The sequence below is a fragment of the Mya arenaria genome, chromosome 15 (assembly GCF_026914265.1).
Source record: "Mya arenaria isolate MELC-2E11 chromosome 15, ASM2691426v1".
NCBI lineage: Eukaryota > Metazoa > Mollusca > Bivalvia > Myida > Myidae > Mya > Mya arenaria.
This window is the reverse complement of record NC_069136.1, coordinates 55,402,687-55,426,165: the sequence shown is the minus strand read 5'-3', so window position 1 is coordinate 55,426,165 and position 23,479 is coordinate 55,402,687. Positions and strand designations below refer to the sequence as shown.

At 33.0% G+C, this 23,479-nt stretch overlaps 2 protein-coding genes across 5 annotated transcripts; one reads left to right on the top strand and one right to left on the bottom strand.

Moving 5' to 3' along the window:
- The first annotated feature begins 641 nt into the window (after positions 1-641).
- On the top strand, positions 642-5,406 carry LOC128220659 (cholecystokinin receptor type A-like). The gene is made up of 2 exons (XM_052929141.1): positions 642-1,467; positions 4,392-5,406. Exons 1-2 carry the CDS (start codon positions 691-693, stop codon positions 4,713-4,715), a joined length of 1,101 nt encoding a protein of 366 aa, XP_052785101.1. The 5' UTR covers positions 642-690; the 3' UTR covers positions 4,716-5,406.
- Positions 5,407-10,112: 4,706 nt separating this feature from the next.
- LOC128220814 (uncharacterized) lies at positions 10,113-23,355 on the bottom strand. 4 transcript variants are annotated; one of them, XM_052929387.1, is made up of 11 exons: positions 21,529-21,611; positions 19,928-20,060; positions 19,238-19,308; positions 18,985-19,105; positions 18,237-18,352; positions 16,944-16,979; positions 16,546-16,719; positions 14,800-15,036; positions 14,309-14,545; positions 14,028-14,111; positions 10,113-13,865 (listed from the first exon to the last, which is right to left on the bottom strand). In XM_052929387.1, the coding sequence occupies exons 2-11, from the start codon at positions 19,942-19,944 to the stop codon at positions 13,351-13,353; spliced, it is 1,608 nt and encodes a 535-aa protein (XP_052785347.1). In that variant the 5' UTR covers positions 19,945-20,060; positions 21,529-21,611; the 3' UTR covers positions 10,113-13,350. The 4 variants fall into 4 exon arrangements, with proteins under 4 accessions (XP_052785347.1, XP_052785349.1, XP_052785350.1 ...); XM_052929389.1 differs by lacking the exons at positions 19,928-20,060; positions 21,529-21,611 and adding an exon at positions 23,266-23,355; XM_052929390.1 differs by lacking the exon at positions 19,928-20,060 and having other exon boundaries at positions 21,529-21,560.
- Positions 23,356-23,479: the final 124 nt, after the last annotated feature.

The following is a 23,479-nucleotide window of genomic DNA, read 5'->3' as shown; positions in this document are numbered from 1 at the left end:
GTTTTAAGAATACCGTCCCTGAAAATGTTTATCAACATGTTTGAATCCAACATTTTCGTCACATCTCACACGAAATTAATTGCTCGATGTATGGCACTGTGCAACGTCCAGGGATTCTTTGAATGTTGTAATTATCACACCTGTGACCTCGCCACCACCACCACCACCACCACCATGATATCACAAAATGCTCGTCGATTTTATACAACCAAATACGTCCCCAATACACAACAAGCGCCATGTATTACAACAATTTATAAAATACATAGGAATATATTCGGATGGGAACATCCAAGCCGAGGGTACGTGTTGAAACTGGTAGCCGACTCAATGGCTTTCCGATGTGCAATAAAATGCCATAAAAACAAGTGTAGTGATATCAAGGCATTTAAATTTTGTCCTTGTTCCAACGCTTACCTGATATCCTGGAAACGCCACTTCTACTAGCCGTGATCAATGGGACATAAAACCAATTTGTTTATTGTTTACGCCTGATTAATGGATGCTGCAAGTTGATTTTATCATTTGTATAAATACCTAAGCAAATGTCAGAATCAATTGATATAAAACCACGGGTAATTATCTGAACTTTTGTACCACGAATACTATAAATAACGGTAAAAATGTAGTAACAAATGCTTACTAAAGGTGATCCGTGGCACTGGACCTGTTTCATTGCAGTGTTAAAATATGTTTGTAAGTCTAACTCTCACAGTATGTATGCTTTCGGTGTTTTCTGTATGTGGAATAATTGGGAATGTCCTTGTACTTGGAATTTATCGACACAGACGAAATACAACGGCTAGGTTCTTTATCATCACACTTGCAATAGCAGACATATGTTCTTGTTTAATTTTAATACCGTTGACAATTGTTACCGAATCGCTTTTTTATCAATTACAATACGATGCTGTGTGCAAGATGTACAACTTCTTGCTTGTATGCAATGTGCAATTTTCCGTGTTTTTGATGGTGATCATTTCGATTGACAGGTACTTTTGCATATGCCATCCTTTTAAAAATGTGATCAACACATTTCGAGCAAAGGGCATAGTGATTTGCCTGTTAGCTGTTACATCTGTATTTGGAATTTTCGATTCATGGAGTTACTCGATTGTTGACATTAAAGCGTCTCCAGAACCACCAACATCATTTTCATTGTTGAAGAAATATAACAACACGACAAGTTCATCGCAAACACCATCGTTGTTGAATATTTCGTCGTACCAAATCGAGCAAGGGGGCAACGTTACAGTATCAAGCAGAAGCGAGAGGAAGGGAGACAGTTTCTGCATGCCTAATCTTGACAACATGGAGTATTACAGATCAGTGAGATATACGTATGCAAGTTCGTACCTAATATCAGCTGTTACGGTGCTTGTGTTCTATGGACTGATATTCCGTTTTATACACAATCATAGATCTCGAAATAAAAAAATATTACAGCCAGCTTACATCCTTGAAAGCGTAAGTTTTTGTTTTATTTCATAACTAATTGTTTCTTTAAAGTGACACTCTCATTTAAAATCAATACATGCACATGTATAACAAACATCAAATTTGACTGATAAAACTTTAACAACATACTAAATAATGCATTTATGGAAACTATTAATTACTGATAACATTTTGTAACCGTATATTTAATAGCAGGAGGCGCAATAATATTAAATGATTAGTGAAGCTAAACGATTTACTGTGGTCTAATATAGTCTCATAAGGTAGAAATACCTTGTTTTATGCTCATTTCTTTCAAATTAAACTTCTATCCTACATCAGAACCAATGTTTTCGACATTTACTAAGTATTAACCCTGTTTTGAATATTAAAACAATAGTATTAATTGTGGTAAATCTTATTTGGGAGTAATATTGCATCTTTAAACAAAATAAATCATATTCAAACTTCCGGCAACGAGTTACACACAACATCAAAATGCTTAATGTCAGGCGATATAAAAAGGTAGGACAGGTTTTGTGACGTGACTTTTTACTTTTAACTGTTATTTGGTACAAATGGGGAACTAGCTTTTAAAGACATTTACGATTTTATTTTGTTGTTCTTTTCTTAACAGGTATCTAATGCAATAACACAATATATGCAGTCCAAAATATAAGCATGAAATATATTTTATAGCAGCGATAATGTTAACGGTTGCTGGACTGTGGTAAAACCACCTTCGAGCTCAGTCAAATTTTAAGTGTCCATAAAAATACATTTCAACAATTAGCTCCCTTGTGCGTCCCGGGCATGCATACTATTTTAAACAATAGAAAAACAGAACATACATATTAAGAATGACTTGCAGTATAGCTCAAATTAGTAACCTAGGATTTTAATCAATTATATATCAAAAAATATAACACGTTGCTTAAAAAGATACAAAATAAAAAAACAATAAAAAAATTAAGCTTAAGTCAATATCGCTTTGATTGAAACATCATGTGTTTTGCTATTACCAACAACTTAACTTAATTAGCTATTATCTACAGCTCAAAAACACACAGTTAAAAAATCAAAAAGCAGATGTAAAAACACCTAATATATCAACGCTATAATTATGACACTGGTTTCAATTAATTGTACATCTTTTAGACTATCTGCGCATGCGCGCAGGTAGAATTAAGATCTAAAAATCCGAAGAACTACTTCTTTTAATGTCGTTTTAACCAATTTTTTGTCTCAATGCGCTCTATGTTTAGCAGAATGACGTCGACACCATAACAAAAGATTAGTTGTATTGCGGTCCGAGTATGAGTTCTTGCTTGCTCGGGTATTTCAGCGCTGTATTTCTGTATCCCGAAATTTTATTGATAGCAGAAAACAACTATTTTTAGATCGCTATACGTATCAGATTGATGTAGGTCAAAATAATGGAGGCTTTGGTAGAAAGGTAACGATGATGATATTCACTCTGAATTTAGCCCAAGATGTTATAACCGACCACCAGTGTCCCATCGCCTGCAGGGTTTGTTATTAGGACCTGGCGTGACCCTGAAACACGCTTATTTGTAATGGTGTGTTTTTGATATTACTTTTAAGGGATAAGAAACAAAAATGTTTCGCGTTGCTAGTACTTCAAATACTATATGATCTGCCTGCTATACAATACAAAATACTATTTATTCTATGACTTTTAGGCGTATACTTTTCTATTAAGATGTTCTTTTTTCCATAAAAGCTTCGTTCCGGTGTATTCTTGGCATAGTTTTAGACATTAGGCGTTCAATTTATATAAGAACACATGCCCTGATACGACAGTGATCGAGTTATGCATAATTTTGGTCAAGCAAAGTAGTTCTTATTAAACCTGTAAAACATCCAAAGAGTGCGAAGCAATCATAAGAGCACTAGTACTATTTGTACAAAGATACTTACATAAAACATAAATAACATTAATTTATTAATAAAACTTGAAAAAGCAAAATCATGTTTTCATTCTTAGAACAGACAATTTCCGATAATCTAAAAATAATTTCTCCATACATTAACTGACCTATAATCTAAAAATATTTTCTGCATACATTAACTGACCACATGTTTGTCTTCACCGCGTGAAAACGACCATCTGATAAGCTCTGCATTTTGAAGGGAATGATTGCTAAAAATGTTCAGAAAATAAAATTATTGCCCTTAAACAATTTAAACGTGTATGTTTATAAAACTTGCCTATCGTATGATATCTAATCAAAGCATCGAAACTACATTAGAAGCGAATGAAAGGTGCATGCATTATAACCTTAGATACATGGGGATAGGGGTACGTCGACTGAAGTGATAAGCTGTGCATTTTGAAGGACTTTTGCCTTAAGTTGTGCATTTTGAAATGGATTATTGCTCAAGTTGTTGTAAAAACAATGATTTTCCGTAAAAAAAAAAAACGTGTATGTTCATAAAAGAAAATGATATATATGATGTATTATACTTTTTTTCGTATGATATCTAATCAAGCAACGAACCACCTTTATAAACGACTGAAAGGGGCATGCATTGTAACCTCAAATACATGGGGATGGGGTGGGGGACTATAATGTACAACGATTGAAGTGACTTTAGCATAAACAAAATGACACCAGACGCCATAAAATGGATACAGATATGTTTGTTTCCTCGCCAAATGTGGACACACGCGCTCTTGGCCCTCAACACAGTTTTTACTTTTATCCATGTGCCATTCACCAATTTCCCTTGTTCAAATAAAATTTGCAACTCTCACATAATTGCCGGCTGATAGTCTTTTAGCGCGTTCGCGCTTTGATTTAGACTAACGCATGACAAAACACGCGACATAAAAGAGTCGCTAACATTTTATTAGTGATTATTTTTAAAAGCAAAACAAAATTTAATCATAAATTAATGATTTGGTTTGAAACGTTCTGCTTATGTTTCAGGATGCAAGTGCTACAGCGATTCAGGACATTCATATAACGAATGATAACACTATCAGCATAGCTGCACGTACGCCAAGAGATACGGATAGAAACCAAACCTCCAATATTAGAACAGCCGCAATGTTGTTCGCTTCTTCTATTGTTTTCATTACAACTTTTCTTCCAGCGTGGCTCATGGCATTAGATGCAATTGAATTTAATGTTATAATATTTTATATGTACTTCATCAGCCATGCATCTAATCCATTTATTTATGTGTTCATGAGTAGATCCTTTAGGCGTGAATTGAACCAAACTTTAAAATTACCCTTCTGGAAGAGGTAATAAGAGTATGTAACCGTTCTCTCCCAGAAAGTATAACACCCGTTTCTGCTTTTAATTTTTATGGTGAGCACATTTTTTTTCGAGATGGCATTATGAAGTCTTGCCCAGAGCAAAATTTAAGATTTTTTGTGGCATTGTTATAGAGTTATCTACCCATCTTCTTTATTTTTTAAAAGTGCAGCACATGAATCTTAACCGTTGTCACATCCTTGTAAAATCATCTCCCCAAATAAAGCTAGGCTAATTCAACAAAAATAACCATTGCGAACATAATGAATCGGTAAACATTGACTGAAGACTAATCGAAAAAAAAATGAAGGAATAACCATAGCGAACAAAATAAAACGGATAACATTGACAGTGGTACAAAGATGAACAATTGTATATATTTTGTATCATTTTGCAGCGTTTTCTCCAATTAGAATGCAAACATCTTTTAATATGTATCTGCATCACCTCTATATAATAGAAAATTGAAATGATATTGTTTTTATTATTGCCTTTCTTTCAGCATGCCGATTATTACTGTACAAAAGAAATCATTATTCACGTAGATCTTTACATACTGGTAGTCGGGAACCTTGCTTGTCGGTATATAGAAAACGTGCATGCATATTTTGGTAGCATAGACCCACTTGTATGTGTTGGATGCGATTGATGGCTTCAAACAAACTTTTGTAAAAACGGGATATTCAAGGTGGAATAAAACATTCCCGCCACTGGTTTTAAATGTACAATATTAGTACAATCATGATATTGACCATAACATTTAGTCGTAACATATTCCATTTTCAGTTTCAAATATAGGAAATGTGTATTTTTTAGAAATCTTTCATGTGATTATTTACCAAAATGGCCTCCACAATGGCTGCCGCATACACGCTTATTTTACAGTTTTACTACACCTTTTGCTTCGATGATTTGTCAAACATTATCTGAATGGCAATATTGGTTTAACTATTCAAACAGTATTAGAGATGAGAGTGTCATCAAAATATCCGCACAATGGGAAATTTCTTTCAAAATTTAGCATTAACTTTGATGTTTGTTCATCGTAGTGTTTTGTTAACATTGAACAAATATACTTAAATATGCCGAGAAAATATATACAATCATATAAAGTTCATAAAAGCGTCCAACTTAGTCAAAAAGACTTCACCATTTTTATTTAAGTCATTATAAATATTTATCTAATTATTATCAAATCAATATTTACTAACATTACACCAATTTTATAGTCAATTTGCGCCAAAGATGGCCGTTATATACTAGCTTAATAATATGAAAATTGCCCCTTTCCCATTATATCTAATTATTATTACCGGTCATGTCAGATCTTAATTCATTTTGAAATTATAAAATTCTCACAGAAAAAATGTATTTTTTTTCATAATTAGTCAGCAGAAAATATCGCTAAAAAGATTTTCTGGCAAAAACAAGTGAACATTGTGAAAATAAATAAACACTGATAATAGGTTCATTGTATTTTTGTCAATTAAGCTAACTGTCCCTAGTTTGTATCGATCGGCTCCGATGCGGAAAGTCAATTAACTACGACTACTTGACGTCCGTAACTGTGGAAATATCTCAACGCTGTCTTATTTGGGTCGTGCTAGGCCTTAACAAAGAAGTGAAAAATGGTTACGTGACGTGTGTTGAAGAGTGTTGCAGTTGTAATTATTCATTAGCATTCATACTTTAGTCGTAGAATAAACGTGACCGTTGGCGTGGTCTTTGCTACTCTTTTGTTACGATTCGAGCAACGATCTATCCTTATCAAAACCAAAATAGTGAATTGAGTATATCAATGTTAAACTGGTTAGTTGTCTTCAGTAAGCAACCGTAGCTATTTTTTATTCACTCTCAAGTTATTACTAAGGAGCGAAATCATGTACAACCTGGAATTACGTGCGTATGCTGAGCATTTAGTACAAGTATGTCATGTTAAACCGCGCAGGCAACTTTGTTCACTCCATAACGCTTGCTATTTATTGCAAGAAACACAGAAAACCGGATTCCTATGCATGGAATAGAGTGTTATACCTTGTTCCGCTAGATTAGTGTAACAACTGCAGAAAAACTTCACTTTACCAGCCCGAATCAAAGACATGTTTCAGGGTATTACACTTTGTAACCCCTTTGTTACTTCTTTTTTACATTCAATTTACATGTGTTACATGTGTTACAGAATGCCGAAAAAGTCTGAAGAAGTAATATTAGTATGCCGAATACTTTGGGCAAGGTATTCAAAGAAGGATTGTTCCTTAACAAGAAGTTTTGCTAGATTGCAGCTTTGATAATACGTGTGTCAATGTTGATCCAGGTTGCTAGTTTAGTTCGCCTATTAGCCTCTATTTGATTTCTAAGTGGTATTCGTACTTTGTTATTAAACCAGCGAGGTTCGTTGTTGCTATTCGTAACAACACTTTACAGTATACAAATTTCCCAAATGTACATCAGTCTCATTGGGCATATCTTAAGTATAATTTCTTTTATCCGAATGACAACATGTGTTCAAGTCAAATTAGGAGACAAGTTCTGTATAGACCATTTCAGGGGTTTTCCATATTTTCATTTTGATGTTCTTATTAAAGACTTGCTGTTGATTGATTTATTTAGACACATCGGTGAAACCTGTGATTTATTGATTTTTGACATACACGTTATGACTTTAGACAAGCTGCCGTTATAGCAGAAGTTTCTTTTATACCTGAATCAATTGCTAATACAATTAATCGTCAAAAAATACTGTTTGAAGTTTCAGAAGATGTTCCACAGAGACTTGTATTCTACATGCCAGAGGCATTTTAATGATTTTAATTTTAATGATTTCAAAATCCTGCCGTTTTGATACGAAAATGGGGTTCTTAATGAACACGATAAACTACCAATAAGATCAATGGGAATATTTCTTCTTATGGAAAATTGAAGGATGGGTTAAGAAAGTCTGTTAACCAGTATGATTCGTGAGCAATGGCTCAGTAAAAGCAAAACTGTCGGTATCAAAAATGATACTTGATCAGTGCATAATGGCCCGGTTGTTGGAACATTCGCTAAATCATAACGAATCGTTAAAATAACAATCGCTAAATTACCTACTTACCGTTACCTGACGAGTCGTTAAATTTTCGGTTGTTGGAATCAATTTAGCGATTTTCGCTACATAACGAAATTGTTAAGATATGTAGCGAAATCGCTAAATTTAACGATCAATTAAACTATTGGGTTGACCCATAATGCACTTGACTCACTTCCTCCAAGATGGCCGACGTTAGCAACACATCTGAAAAGAAAAAGATAAAAAGTTTTAATTTCACTGCTACTGAAATAAGTGTTCTTGTGGAACAGTATGAAAAGAATAAAGAAACATTAAAGGTAGTGAAGAAGCCTGAAAAAAGGCTTGAAGTTTGGCAACAAATTGCCAAAGAAGTAAGTAATGTTGGTGTTACAATAAGGACAGCATCACAGATAAAAAACAAATGGGATAATTTGCAAAGAGAGGTAAAGAAAGATGAGGTTGTTAGGAAAAGGTCGATTGCTGCAACAGGAGGTGGACCCCCAGAAAAAAAAATGTGGAGAACTGCACAACAAAGTTGTCGAGTTATGTAAAGATCAGGCTGCTTTCAGTGGGATTCCTGGTGGCCTAGAGACAGTCATTGATCTTGGTATGAACACAATTTCTGATATTATTATTATTAATGAGTTTATTTCTGCTAAATTGTATTACTCTGTAGTTTAAAAAAGCAATACGCTTGCTCATTTTTTACCTGTTAAAATGCAAAAAACAGAGTACCGAATAAATCGTCTGCATTTAATAAGTGAATAAAATAAATGAGTCTAAAAATAGAAACGCTACTGTACACAATCTAAAATTGATTTAATAACAAATGCTATAACAAAATTAGTCTTACCTATTTAAAGTCGCTGATCTTTTCCGATGTAGTTGAGATATTCTAGCATGGTTTAAACATCCGTGATAGTATTATGATTTAATCCATTTTTATCGTCGGACATGCTTTCACCTATGAAGTTAGCAGCCAGTAATTAGGAACGCAGCCAAAAAGTACTTTTACCACGAAACAAGAAATGTTAAAGGAATCTAGCAGCCAATAAGTAGAAAATCAATAGAAGTGTATTCTGCTAAACAACATCAATGTCACAATAAAACAGTATCGTGAATGTAACTCATAAACAAAAATATAACAATATAAAAAATAATTACACTGTATGTATAGATAAAAGTTAACCCTGGTTAGAAGTTATAAACAGAAATGCGCCATATTTTAAAGGAAACTTTTTTAACATTTAGACATTTTTAAACCCCAAATCATCAAAAGACTGTGAAGCGGCTGTTTATATTGATTAGCATTAAAACCTGAAAATAGTTTGATAACACGTTCGTTCAAAATATAACATAAGCTTTAAAAAAATATTGTTACTGGTACAGTTGTACAAATAACAACAACAGTAACAACTGTGTTATATAAGATTTGGTCATTGATTTTTGTCCATACGAAATCGTAAGATTTGATATAAATGTATTATAGCACAAATTTGAGTGACACTTTTGGCAAGAAGGAGATGTTGTGACCCAGATGTTGGGGGTGAGTTTTGGTCAAGTTGACCCCAGATAGAAGTTATTAGGCGGTACTCGTCGAAACCTCTGTTTAATACGATTACGCTACTTTTCTATGAAACTGGAGTACCTAATTCCTTATTTTGTAATAATTCCTTTCTTACTTGCTGCTATGTTATAAAATGTATTTGGTTGCTTTCTCTATTCCGTTGTTTCTATTTAAGTACAAACACTTATTGGCTGCATCTATTGGCTGCTAGCTTCCCATTTAGCCATGGCAAACTTTTGACAAAACGTCCAAAAGTGAAACGGTAATTAAACTGGGTCGAGTTAAAGTGCTGACCAATTAGCTGACGACATGGAAATAAATGAGATTTGCTGACCATATAGATAAAGAAGCGAAAAATATCTGATTGACATGATAAGTTTTTCAAACATATTTTACATTTTTGTTTATTCTTTATCGAAAACCCATTGACGAAAATTGGCGGATTGTTACTCAACAAGTTCCAATGTGAAACGGTAATAGTCGAAGCGGTATAACTTGATCACGAACAACATCATTTGATCTAATCTAAGATATAAAAAAAAATGTTTGAACTGATTAATCGACATGCCTTAGTCATCAAATAATTGACATTTGAGTACAATAAATTTCATATGTGTATTTCATTCGTAGGGCATGCACCGGTAGATGATGAAATGATGAACATCCTTATTTCTGTAAGTTTGTTTTCTTATGTGCAAATGTTGATAATGTTAAAACAAAAACTATTTTCAAGAAGTGTAACCTTGAGTGAATAAACATAAAGATGGATAGATACATGAAGAAATATATAATTTTAATAAAATAAATTACGATACAAGTGCAAATGCTAATGGTATATATACATACGAAAAAAAGAGGTAAACATCTACGAAAATAGAAATATGTATAAATAATATAAACATGAGATCACGCATAACAGTATCTTTCAATACGTATTAAACTATCACATTTTTAACTCAAATACTTGGCACTCTTAAAACAAAACAAAAACAACAAAATTAATAAGAAAGTCATGCACAAAATAGATGGTTTCGATAGATAAAAAAGCAAACAAACAAGAAAGAAATACGACTTAAAATGATTGGTAGATACATGTTGAATAAAAAAGGAGGTCGCCCGCGCTCGGAAATATTTTATGCACGATGATGATATTATTTATCGTTTGTTAAATAAACAAATGTATTTAGTCAACAGTTAAGTCCTTTTAATATATCGAGTTTTTATTGCGTAGTCTGTAACCAAAATGACGATTTATCGGAGAAGCATCAACATATATATTTTACAAAAATATTCGATATTTGGTCGTAAGAATGGCATGTTTTTTATCAGTTCACATATTACTCCCAAATGTTACCCACATAGGTATTGTGTTACAGGGAATAATACAGTGTTTGAAGTTTCCAACCTAAAGCCTTTGGCAAGCAAATCGTGTTCCGAGCAAAAACTTTAAAAGAGAAACTTGCGCGGCTACTAAGTGCTCTTGCTAAGATAAATATACTCTGCAACAAATATGTTATACTAGTATAACAGATCCGTTTATAATCGACTATGGATATATTTTAAACATAATGCTAGTGCTTACATATTCACTTACTTATTTTGCAAAAAATAGGACACACTTCTTGCATGTAAACAATCTGCAACTATTATTATTATTAGTTCGGAAAGTAAAACCCTCTGGCATATAAAAACTAGAAGAGGGTCATTTTGACGCGTTCCTTAAAATGATAATGTATAGCTACGTAAATTAAAAACAATCATAAAGGAAGATATTTTCTGTACACAACCAAATGGCTTTTGAATCAAACAGTCACACAGGAAAGTCATGATAATGCATTCAACTAATAAAACAAATGCATCAACCTATAATATGCGCCTCTGAGGCCATATCAAATTTGATTCTACGTTAAGCGTTAGGTTTCAATTTCAAAACCTACATACCAGGCAGAAAACGAATAAACAAAGTTCGAAAAAAACACAAGCACATAAAACAGATTGTCTGTAAAAGCACATAGATAATCCAACATACTTTGTTAACGTACAGTTGTTATACATACTAAACAAGTAGGCTAACAAGGACTCATTTTCAGCCCCGCTTACTTAAAAAATAAAATGAAATATAATTTGTTCTTGAAACACATGTTATGATAACTAATGAGCCTTACAGATGTTAAATTAAAATATCGTGTGTTCTGTCTTTAGTTATAAAAATATAACGAAAATGGCTCAATATGTACGTGAAAAACTACACAAAAAAGCTCAGAAGCCAAAAGTATAAACATAAACCATATTTAATGGCACAGGGTGAACGCCAAAGACATAGAAAACAAAAAAACAAAAATATCGCACACAAGAAACATTGAACAACAGCACAAAACTCAACATACAACACATTTAATATATACTGTAAAAAAAATAGGTATATTTTTCTGCAGCTTTTTGCATAAATATTGTTAGGAACCGCCTTGGAACGATCAGTAAAATGTAAATTTACCGGGGGTTTAAACCAGTTTGTGCGCACAACCTCTCTTTATAATATATAACAATATTTATGCAAAAAACTACAGAAACAAGCTCAGTAGCAAAAAAGTTTAAACATAAACCCGAATTTGTGACACTGGGCAAACGCCAAAGACATAGAACACATTATCACAGACAAGAAACATAGAATAACAGCACAAAACTCCACAAACAGCACAGTGCATACATACTAAATATATACAAAAATAGGTATGTTTATCAAGAACTGTTAGGTACCGCCTTGGAACTGTCAGTAAAATGTAAATTTACTTGGGGGTTAAACCAGTTTATGTGCACAAACCTCACTCTTATCCCAACAATCCTTAATAAAGATAGAACGCAAAAGGTAAATCTTATCAAAGTATGCATTAACTTGAGGAAACTCATCTATAAAACAAATAATAATAAATGTAAAGGTAAACCCCAAGTACTTCTATGATTAGAGATCCCAACTCTATCTGTAGACGGAGGGAAACAATTCAAAGCACCTAATGCAAAAACGTTCCAAAGGTAATCCCGAAAAAAGTAAAAAAGTAAATAGTAAATCTAACGAAAGTATGCATTAACTTGAGGAAACAAAAACTTCGTTTAATGGCAAAGGGTAAACGCCAAAGACATGGAACACATAAACAAAACATCACAAACCAAAAACAACAACACAAAACTAGCTATTTCGTAGATTTGATACCTATATCAATATTGCACAATCTCTAAATTGCATAACTTACACAGACTGAAGACGGTACAGGCGATTTGTTTTTCAAAATACGAAGGTTGTCAAAAAATACCGTACAAAAACAAATAAAGTCCACTTGCTTAAAGAATCTTTGTCGTATACTAAATTATCATTTGTTTATTCTTTATGACTTATCAAAACATAACTTAAAGCAGGTCGTGTTGACCGTTAAACACAGTGAAATCGTGTATCAAAATTATAGCTAGATGTCGGTACATTGTAGATATTTTTGAAAATAATTTGACAAACGCCTTATTCATTTAAACAAATATTAATTTATACGAAATAAAACGTTCTGTTTCTTTTAGATGATATTTAAATTGACATGAGCTAATATTAAAAACAAGTCATAATTGTTGACGTTGGGCGATTGAGTGGCACAGAAAAACTTAAACATTGAATTCTGTACAAAATCGCATTGAATAAATGCAGTAATTAAACCATTGACCACGAAGTATTATATTCAATTTTGCTTACTTGTCTAGTAGCCATATTTTGGCCTGATGGAAAGATGAACCAAATAAATATACTTTAAGATCTAAGGACGCCAGGAAATATCAAAGATTGTTATTGACAGGAATCGAAAATTGACCGTTATAAATGTATATATTGAAAGCGTATTGCTGTATGTAAATGTGCGCATTTTTTGATACCTCATAATACTATATCTATATACCGAGGATTTAACTTGAGACATCTCTGTTCAGTAACTCAGATATCAATAAATTTCGAACAAAATAAGACCTGGTTTGCTTCAACGTTTGTACATATCTACAGCCGGTATGCTTGAGTTTCCGAAGGAAACATTGGCTTTAGAAATTGAAGACTGCTGTTCAGTCTCTTGACTAATTGGGTTTTGTCTTTGATCAATCACACTTACATCTCTACCTCGCTCAACTTCAAACGGAATGTTTGCTGTAGGAATATCAGCGTTATCAGCTAAAATGGTGGCAACTGGTTCATGTAGACCTTCAGCCTCCCTGTCAATATCCCGGGTAATGTCGTTAATTTCATTGTATATGACACTGTTGCTGTCGTTTTCGTTGTCACTGTCATTTAGCAAGCTAATGTCCGGAGCTGATGGTTCACAGCCATCTGAATGTTCAGTTTCCTGTGTGGGATATTGATCATGGTGCACAGGTTGTGGGATATTACCTTCATCCTTGTCATGATCATTGTTCGACTGCTTGTTTTGCTTTGTGGCTGTATCACCATTGAAATTTACAGCTTGGTTATTAGATATATTAACGTCAATACGTAAATCTCCGTCTGAAAAGAAAGAAGACCGATAGTACGATCAGTTCATCTTAAGATTCTGAGAAGATTCACAAATGTTTTGTAAGCTTCCAGGTTTGCTTTTGACCATATTACTATAAATACGTATTTTCAATTGCATTTTATACAATAAAAGGTTAAACTATATCACCCTACGTTTACTTTCAGCCGACACTCTCCTCCTGTTATCGCTTCCTTTGTGACTGGATTCGTCGCTCAGTTGGCTTACCTCGTCTCTTTCTAGAAGTTAAACAAATGTAACTAGACGGAAGAATTTAAAAACGCTTACTAGTAAAAAGCAAATCACTAGAATATGTTTGTTTCAATGGCGGATAAAACATGGCCACACTTCACAATACTATCGAAGTTCCTTTTTACGGTTTAATACGACGAATAACGAGAATATATTCTTTACTACCTGTACCAATGATACCGACCTGATTTTACCAGTTTAGTTTCTTCCGTTGTTTCTAAGAGCTTTGCTCTTTCATTGACATTGTCATACTCTTTGTCATGCTGAACATTATCTTTCTCAATGTGTACATAGCCTGTTTCAACGTCTCTGATTTTAGGCTTTCGTTTATCATAGATCATCATCGGTATTTTTTGTTTGAAGCAGCATAGACATACTTGCGAAACGACAAGAGCTGTAGCCAAAACACCAGATACACTAACTAAAACAAAGCACAATGATAAGCATGTAGTTTTAACATTTATATTTAAAGATAGTTAATTTTAGCAAACAAGCTTATATCGAGGTGGAAGATTTGAATCGTTGATTTTTTGTCAATTATTTAATAACAGGAACCCGAAGTTAAGTTCGTGTAGTCAGAGTTAATAAGACAAGTTTTATAATGAATTTAAGAAAATTAGACTTTAGAATAAAAGTTATGATATGTATTAGTTTTTATTTTTTTGTTTAACTTACCAACTATATAAAAGATAACTTGATTCATCTGATGTTTCTTCTGACAAACTGGAAAGATTGTCCCGAGCCCTTTTGATACTGGCTCCAAGGTACCTTTCAAGGAACATTGCCCTTCTTTTGGTCCAACCAAATCGAACTCTGCATTACACTGGAAACGCGCGACATATGTGTTTTGGGCGGGATCATCAATGAACCACTTACCATCCATCAACGCAGGTGGATCATCGCAGGTGACTCCTTTAAAAAAGAAGGCACTTTAAAATACCACTTTATATCTTGAAAAAAAGATAATGAATATATAATTGTGATGTACAGTTTAAGAATCAAATGAAGCTGTTATGAACAATTAAATTTATTTCAATAAATCTACTTTTGTCACAATTTGAAAAAGGTAAAATTAAGTTTTAAATATATTACTACTTTATGAAGTTAATAAAAGCCATTAATGAAGCCATTAAAGATACCACAACACTCAACCCAAATTAAACAAGCAAGTATAGAAATACCATTTAAAGGATTAGGTCTAACATGTATGCATATAAAAACCATTCATAATGAAGTCAAGCATGCAAACAAATAATCAGAAGTAAGCTGGAGAAACGTATGATATGGTCAATTGAATTTCCTTCAAATCTTTCTTTCTAAAATTTATATTGACACACTCTTAAAGTTAATTTTATACTCTAGTTTATATAATTTGAGTTTAGAGCGACTGTGAGGACAGCTATAATCTCTGATTATTATCATATATCACCCTTCAGTTCAACTCCTAGTGGCTAAGAGAAAGTACCCTTGCGGATATTAGAACCTATGCTCGCTCAACAATACCACATTAAAACACATACATGTGTATATATCGAATTCAAATAGCTTTAACCGTTTCAGCAGACCGACAATGACCATTGAACCATCTATCTACAAAAGAGTACAAACGGCCATCCACATAAAACGGCAATCCAATCTCTCTCTCTCTCTCTCTCTCTCTCTCTCTCTCTCTCTCTCTCTCTCTCTCTCTCTCTCTCCCGTTTATGGTCGAGGTGTTAACTGTACCGATGCCGTATGACCGCCATTTAATTAAACTTTGTTTCTTTTTTTGTTATTTTCTACTTGTGCTATCACCGATTTATTTTGATTTGATTGGTTTAACACAATCATTAAAACATTTATAGTTAACAGGCATTTTACAGACAATGCTTTAAAACAACAGATTGATTAGCTATGTCAAATCCCCTTACTTTTCTTATGATGTTAATGTTTTAAATATCTTAAGCAAGACATATCATTAAAAGAGCAAAGTTGAAGACTATAAACGAGTAAAGAGCATGCCAACTAAAGAGAACAAAACTTGGACAAAATAGTTGTTACAAGAAATAGTGTTCTGTGCATTGTATATTCATGTCACGTCAATCTGAAATAAATGATTCATTCGTCGTTTTACTCCTGCGTTGTTTTTATTTGTTTCATAATATTGTTTACCTGTATCCTATGCAATAAAGTACATATGTCACATTTCTTTCTAAATTTTTGCTTATTTCTCAACGAAACCATTATTATTTTACAACAATATAATTCAACTGTAATAGGGGTAAATATAACATTAAACTGGTTAACTAATTGTGTTGGGCTGCGTTCAATTATCGATATTTTTCAAACGTAATTCGTAACAATTCTTAAATAAGTTTCAATCTGGTCATCTTAATGTTCGAAAAAGGATATTTTCCTGACGGTTGGTTATAAATGACTTACTTGTGCAGACCGGGGGCAAAACATTCCATTCCCCATCGAAACAAAAGAGGCTTTTGTCTCCGGTGAGTGTAAAACCAGGGTCGCATGTTGCAACTGCTACTTGACCATGTTTGAAAGGTCCTTCTTCGTTGTATGATCCATTTTGAAGACTTGGCAAGTGAGGACACTTGATGTCTAAAATTTGTCAATTGATCATGTAACGATATTTTAGTACGTTTAAGATGACAAGCAATAATATTGCTACATATTCATGTTGATGTTTTCAAGAATATTGAATACTTGAATTAATTATTAGGTATCATTTCTTTCTAATGATTTATACACGACAAAACGATTTTAAATCTCATTTGATAAAAAAGAGAATACGTTACTTTTCTAAGAAAAGCGTTGATACTTACTCGATTGTTCTTGCAGCGCTTTTGTTTTCAGAAATTCTGTAAAATAAGCAATATATTTACGTAACTTAAAGGTAATTAATGTTTAATTGTTATTGCAAATTTAAGCCAAGTCAAGTCAAGTCAAAATTTTATTAGCATTATTCAAATTGAACATTGCCAAAAACATATATACAAGATGGCATTTAATGATATCAGTATAACATCAAAGGAGAAAAGTATGTTTTATAATATCATGGTATAATAGAATTTATACAATTAAGCGTTTCTTCTATCTGTAGCAAACGATATATATGTTGCTATGTTATTTAACAGCTTAACATTGTCAGTACTTAACAAAGTATTAAATTTGGTCATATTTGGCCATTGGCAATAATATCTTGGTAAATATTTGACACGAAGGTCTCTATACTTTGGGCATATCAAAAGAAAATGATACTCATTTTCAACAACATTCATATTGCAATGTACACATTTTCTATCTTCACGATTAATATTCCTATATCTCCCTTCTTCAATATTAAGACAGTGTGCTGAACATCTAAATCTAGTTAAACACATCCGTAATTTGTTATTATTTATACAAGACAAGTATTTTTCAATGACAAAATCGTGTTTAAAACCAACATAAGATTGTAATTTATCTGAGTTTCTAACACTCGTATACCATTGTTGCAAATAATTATCATACAACCGTCTTACAACAGCCTCTAATTGCAGTCGTGTAACATTTTCACAATCAAACATAAAAGTAAATCCTAGCTCATCGAGCAGTTCCTTCACTTTTAGTGTCCATGTATTTATATACATACCATTGTTATTTTTCATACTATAAACTTTATATAAAAGTAAATTCTTTCAATGATAGTCTTAAAATTTACGGCCTCCGACAAAACAAGCGTTGGTGCGCAATAGCGAAAGTTAGAATGTTTCAAAATTTAGTTTTGAGAAACAATATTTTCCAAGATGTTAACACACACCCGTTTCAACATGTGTGTTGAATAAGGAATTAATATTAATTAAGATATTCGGAAAAGAAACACAATCAATGCAATTGTGAAACATAGTGACGAAACAAAAACAAATCTGATAAAATCGTCTTTGGTATTCTTTAAATCTCCCAAAATACCTATTCATGGATAAAAGGACTCATATATTGTGTCTGCATTTATTCTGTTTGCTAAATATTGAAACTGAAGTTAGTTTCTTGTTTGCAAATTTGTGTTGAGGTGCTTCAGGCCCACTTTTGCACTACCTATCTACAGTTTCAACCCATGCAGTACGTGTAAGACTTACCGTGGCATGTGTTCGAACAGTTTTTAGGGGCAGTAAATGTGAGACAATCGTCGGTGATATCATTGCAATTCCTGCAATAGGGATAGGCCGCCTGGCAAAACTGTTCCTCACCTTTCCTGTAATTATTAATAGTTAACAACGCCTATCAATAGCTAAAACATAAATTTAAATATCAAATGAATGATAACTAGATGCTACATCAAACAATGGTTGAAATATTGTTTCTTGAACTTTCTTACTTTCACGTTGTATGAAATGATGAGCCATTTAGCAGATTATGATTAAGTGACCAGATAAAAAAGTCATTGTGCATAGTAAAATCATTTGTGATCACAAATAATGAATACAAGTCTATAACGTCGTATCTATGTCCATTGAAATGATCCTAATGTGTACAAAACTTTCAAACCAAATCACACAAATATATTATTTAAGTTTATTTAAAAAAAGGTTGTAAAAACACGACGTGTACGAAGCACCACGTCGATCGTCGATGTTTAACTTGCAGTTGAGTTCAAAAGTCAGGTGCGACATTTCACTGTAAACTTGTACGTGTAGGCTTGCTGTTACGGGCATATGTCACTATTCTCATGCTATCGTATATGGCATTCTTAAATTGTCCAATGTACACATACTTTAATAATGTAGTACACACAAAGTAATGCGCGCTTTAACGTACACGTACCCATGTTCGCAACTGCATTATTATGGCGAAAATATTAATGCTAAATTGTGTTGGTCTACTTACCAGTTGCACAATGTACCGTGGCATTCAAATTTCTCTAGCGCCAAAGTGTGCCCTATTACAGCAATGGTACAAGCAAATTTGTAGAACATTCTGACTGGAAGCATTTTCAAAGTTTTGTAAGCTGAAATAAAAATGTGTAAAATCATGTCATTCTTGAAGTATTTGCCTTCGTAAGACAGATGACTTAATATGATCGTGTTGTATACGATCTGAAAAACACAAGAATGGATTTTATCAATAAACTAATTGTTACCTTGAAACTTAAGTTTTGTTTTCTGGTCTTTCGTGGCTGTTTGTAATATAATTGATTGTTTCCGTTGAATCCTACAATAAATATACAGATGATGAATGTTGGAACAAGTGGGACGTTTAACATACATAAACTAGTTACCGCTCTATCTTTATCTTTGCCTACTTAAATGCATATGCTGCCTTTATATATACAGCATATCATTCTTCAGACGTAAACGTCGTACCTTACTTTGATCGTCAACTTTTATTAAGCTCCACACTTAATAGTCCATCCTTAAACTACTGAAGGAAAAACGCGACTACTAAACGCCATCTTAACCACTTTTCGGTGGTGCAAAGAACACGAGCTGTAGACACTGCCTTTGTGCAGCTGTACCTTTTGTTTATTTGTACATACGAAAATATGACTTATAATTTATTTGCAATCTTTATTAAATGGACATATTTCGAATATATTTAGATATTAGTACCGCGTAAGAAACCTTTTACTACATGTTTGCTACGATTTCGTTTTAATAAAGTATGACCTGTGGTGCAAGGAGCTTCTCTCCTGATTCGGACATTTTTCGAGAGCTGATAGCATTTTAACTACACTTCGGACTTTACACCAGATGACATCAATTGCAAGAAAAAAGAAAATTGTCAAAAACATACATAAAATTGATATCGTGTACAACGCATTGAATCTTACCAACTGGTATACCACATCGCTTACGACACACGCATCTTTCACAGCTTCTGCGCATTTTTCCCATTCGAAATTTACTGGGTTCGTTAACCACCTCAATCCCAGTTTAAAAATAGCGTCGGTATATCGATTTGTACTGAAAAACATATATAATTTAAACTGGAAAACAATTATGCGCTATTTTTAAACATGAGACAGCAACATGATTGTTACGTTTATTCTTTTAATCATGTACAACGCATTGAATCTTACTTACTGATGTATCACATCGCTTACGACACAAGCAACTCTAGCATTTATTGTTTGCGCATTTTCCTATTCGATATTTTCGAGGTTGTCTTCCGCGTAAATCCGAGTTAATTCAAAATATAGCGTCGGTATATATATCTCTGTACTCATTAACAAAATATGATTATAACTGGGAAGCTATTACGCGCTTTTTTTTATACGTGGACACTCAGACGAGACAGCGTCATGATTTTTGCGTTTTGAATAATCATATGAAATCGGCCTCCTACTAGCTCGAATTGACCATGCCAGGCTTGTGTTAAGGTATACTGTGTTTGGGACCATCTTGTGCCTAGTCCCTTTAACACTGTAAGTAAATGCACAAATTGAATCATTTTTGCATCTAGTTGTATCACATTTAAGCATTGCCACACACGAACTTCCCCATAGCATTGCTACGTCTTTTTCAGGTACTCGTGAACGGAATATGTATAAGATAAAAACTAAAGTGATTTCTAACCGATACACCATAACAAAGACTGAAATTAACGCGTGTAACTATAATGACGTTCGATGGATCAGCAGTTGAAGAATTCTGGCACATTTTACACAGCAGGTATCAACAGTTCACACAAAATATATCAAATGATATTCAAAGCTTCGTGAACAATAGAAATAATAGGGAATTAGTTTTGCGGATATGTACTCAAATATGTATATTGCATGATTTCACATTTCCATTAATTGCTTTAATAAACATTCAACTGAAATTGATAATACTAATAATTATAATAATAATAATAATAATAACATAAGTAATAATGATAATAATATAAAAATGATAATAATGGTAGTATTATATAATTATTAAGAAATATTGCACATCTGTTAAAGTGTATATAACGCTACGTAACCTGGGATCCTAGTATTTAATAATGGGACTAGACACTTTGGGATTCCTATCTTGTGCGCTTACCTTATAAATAGGTGTAACTTAAGATAGAAGGTGTGTTCAATCGATGAAATGTTTTGAATGAGTAAACTCAATAACATTTTATCAAATTTAGTAATTATCGATTGACCACTTATGTGGTATCATTATTATCATAGATACGTTATTTGATGATTTATAGAGCTAAATACATAAAACGCGCAAACAACGCTACTAATTCAGTTATCACGTAACAACAAAAGTTATTATATTACAAATATGCCATATCGAGCAGACCAATATCACCAGAAATAACCCCGGGTTAATCCCAATATATACCATGCGTGTATATTTACAATAGTGTGTTGTCTTTATTCGCACCACCCTGAAACTAAACAATTATATGTTTTCAATAAAAAAAAATATATTATATCAAACTGAATACCTTTAGATATGTACTGTTTTCTCGCATTCTAGTCAATGAATGCCTTCTTACGAGAACATCACGTGTAAAAATCATAAACGAATTGGAAATTAAAAGCTTGATTCCCAAATATTCTATTTTTATATATACGTTTGTTCATAATTTTATTTATATAATTATATATATTTATAGTAATGACAATTGTTTAGGGTTTCCGCGATTGATTGCCCTTCTGTGAATCTGGATTCTCTAAAATACCTCAATGATAAACATGTTACTATACATGATAAGAATTTTCTTAGTACATTCGTTCCAACCAAAATGAATGTCGTTTCAAACCGGTGAGAATCTCACGTCACTCTAAGGCGATGATTGATAATGGCATAACTGGTCGACAACGACGATCACGGGCATCACTGACTTATTTTTTACGGAAAGGAAAGGCCGACGGATAAGCAGAACTTGACACAATCAAAGCTTTTAAGAGATTTAAACAGAACCATTAACGAAAAATGAAGTTAGTTTCTCCGTGTTGCAGTAATGAGTGCTACAGGGAAACTTTTCTTACACTTTTGCCGGAAGATTACATCCTGTGGAGCTCACAGGGGGATTCATTCAAAAATAGAGACAATTTTTTTTTGTTTAATTGACCAATTTTAATGGCGAAATAACACTGTTTTCCAGCGTTTCACGAACGCCAACACCATTCATCTGAAGAAAGCAAAAGCAGATCAAGTAGATCTACCATGTTCTGCAAGTATCTTAGGTCACAAACCATTTAGCTTCAAAACATTTAGAGATCAAATATAGCCAGGTTTGAGGTGGTAAAATGGTATAAGAGTTTACCCATTTAAAAAGCCGCATAATGGTTTCCCAGTTAAAATCATATCTGTTTAAAAGTACATATAAATATACCGACGCTATTTTTAAACTAACTGGGATAAACATGGTAGGAAACCAGTACATTTCGATATGATACTTCAGTAACTAAGAGTCAATGCGTTGTTCACAACGATCTCAATGTTATACCAGTTTTTGATGAGACTTTTCTTTCTTTCTTGCAATTGTATCATCTGGTGTTTCGTCCATTTAAACCATGATGACCCAATGCCCTCCCAAGGTTTAACTGAACATTTCAAAATATACAACTTTTAATATTTAAACGCTTAAAACGTTTTATTTTCACAATTCTGTTGTTGGGAGGCAAAAATGGTAAAACGACATATATGTTGGTTTGGGTAGCCCGGATTAACCCTTTAAGGTTGGAGACCACTGAATAAATTTGCTATACATTTTAAAGTCAACTGACCAATTTACACGCGAAATAGTACCTAGCTTAATGACATTAATTCCGGTTAATAGCAATTTTCAATAAATTGGAGGACAATTTTCATCCGTTCTGAAAATTCTATTTCATTTACCAACACGCCCACAGATGGTAACATTTTTATCGGAAATAACTTTGCGTATATATAAATACATACGCAGATAAATCCTTTGTATTATACGCGTGTCCTTACATTTAAATGTTAGGAGTTGTGAAATGCTGAGATAAAAGAAAACAATGAATATATTCATACATTATTAACAGTATGAAATAAAATAAAACGTTTTATGTGTTTTATGTGACTTTTTGTCGTTGTTTTCAATGACCGATTATTATGTTATGAAAGAAACATAAACTGAAATGATTTACACTTTATTGAGTTGTTATATAAATATATCGGTATGAATAAAAAATATTAAACATCAACTTACCTGTTGAGGATTCAATATCACACGCCAATACCTTCTGATCACCTTAAATGTATCTTCTCTTTTAAGCACTGCAACAGTGTTACCTTAACACAAACTTATGGGTTGATAAGTGGGATTGACATGGTTTACCAAAAACAAGCAATAATACACGACTACTAAAAACCACAATCGATATTTTTAATAACAGGTAATTAACGTGCGATAATCAATGGAC

What these genes read in the sequence shown, in the direction of transcription:
- LOC128220659 (XM_052929141.1), top strand. Translation starts at nt 691, where the DNA reads ATGTTTGTAAGTCTAACTCTCACAGTATGTATGCTTTCGGTGTTTTCT. An exon ending in CAGCTTACATCCTTGAAAGC is followed by an intron (nt 1,468 to 4,391) that starts GTAAGTTTTTGT and finishes CTTATGTTTCAG; the next exon opens with GATGCAAGTGCTACAGCGAT.
- LOC128220814 (XM_052929387.1), bottom strand. An exon ending in AACAAAACTTAAGTTTCAAG is followed by an intron (nt 19,106 to 19,237) that starts GTAACAATTAGT and finishes TTTTTATTTCAG; the next exon opens with CTTACAAAACTTTGAAAATG. An exon ending in CACGGTACATTGTGCAACTG is followed by an intron (nt 18,353 to 18,984) that starts GTAAGTAGACCA and finishes TAATAATTACAG; the next exon opens with GAAAGGTGAGGAACAGTTTT.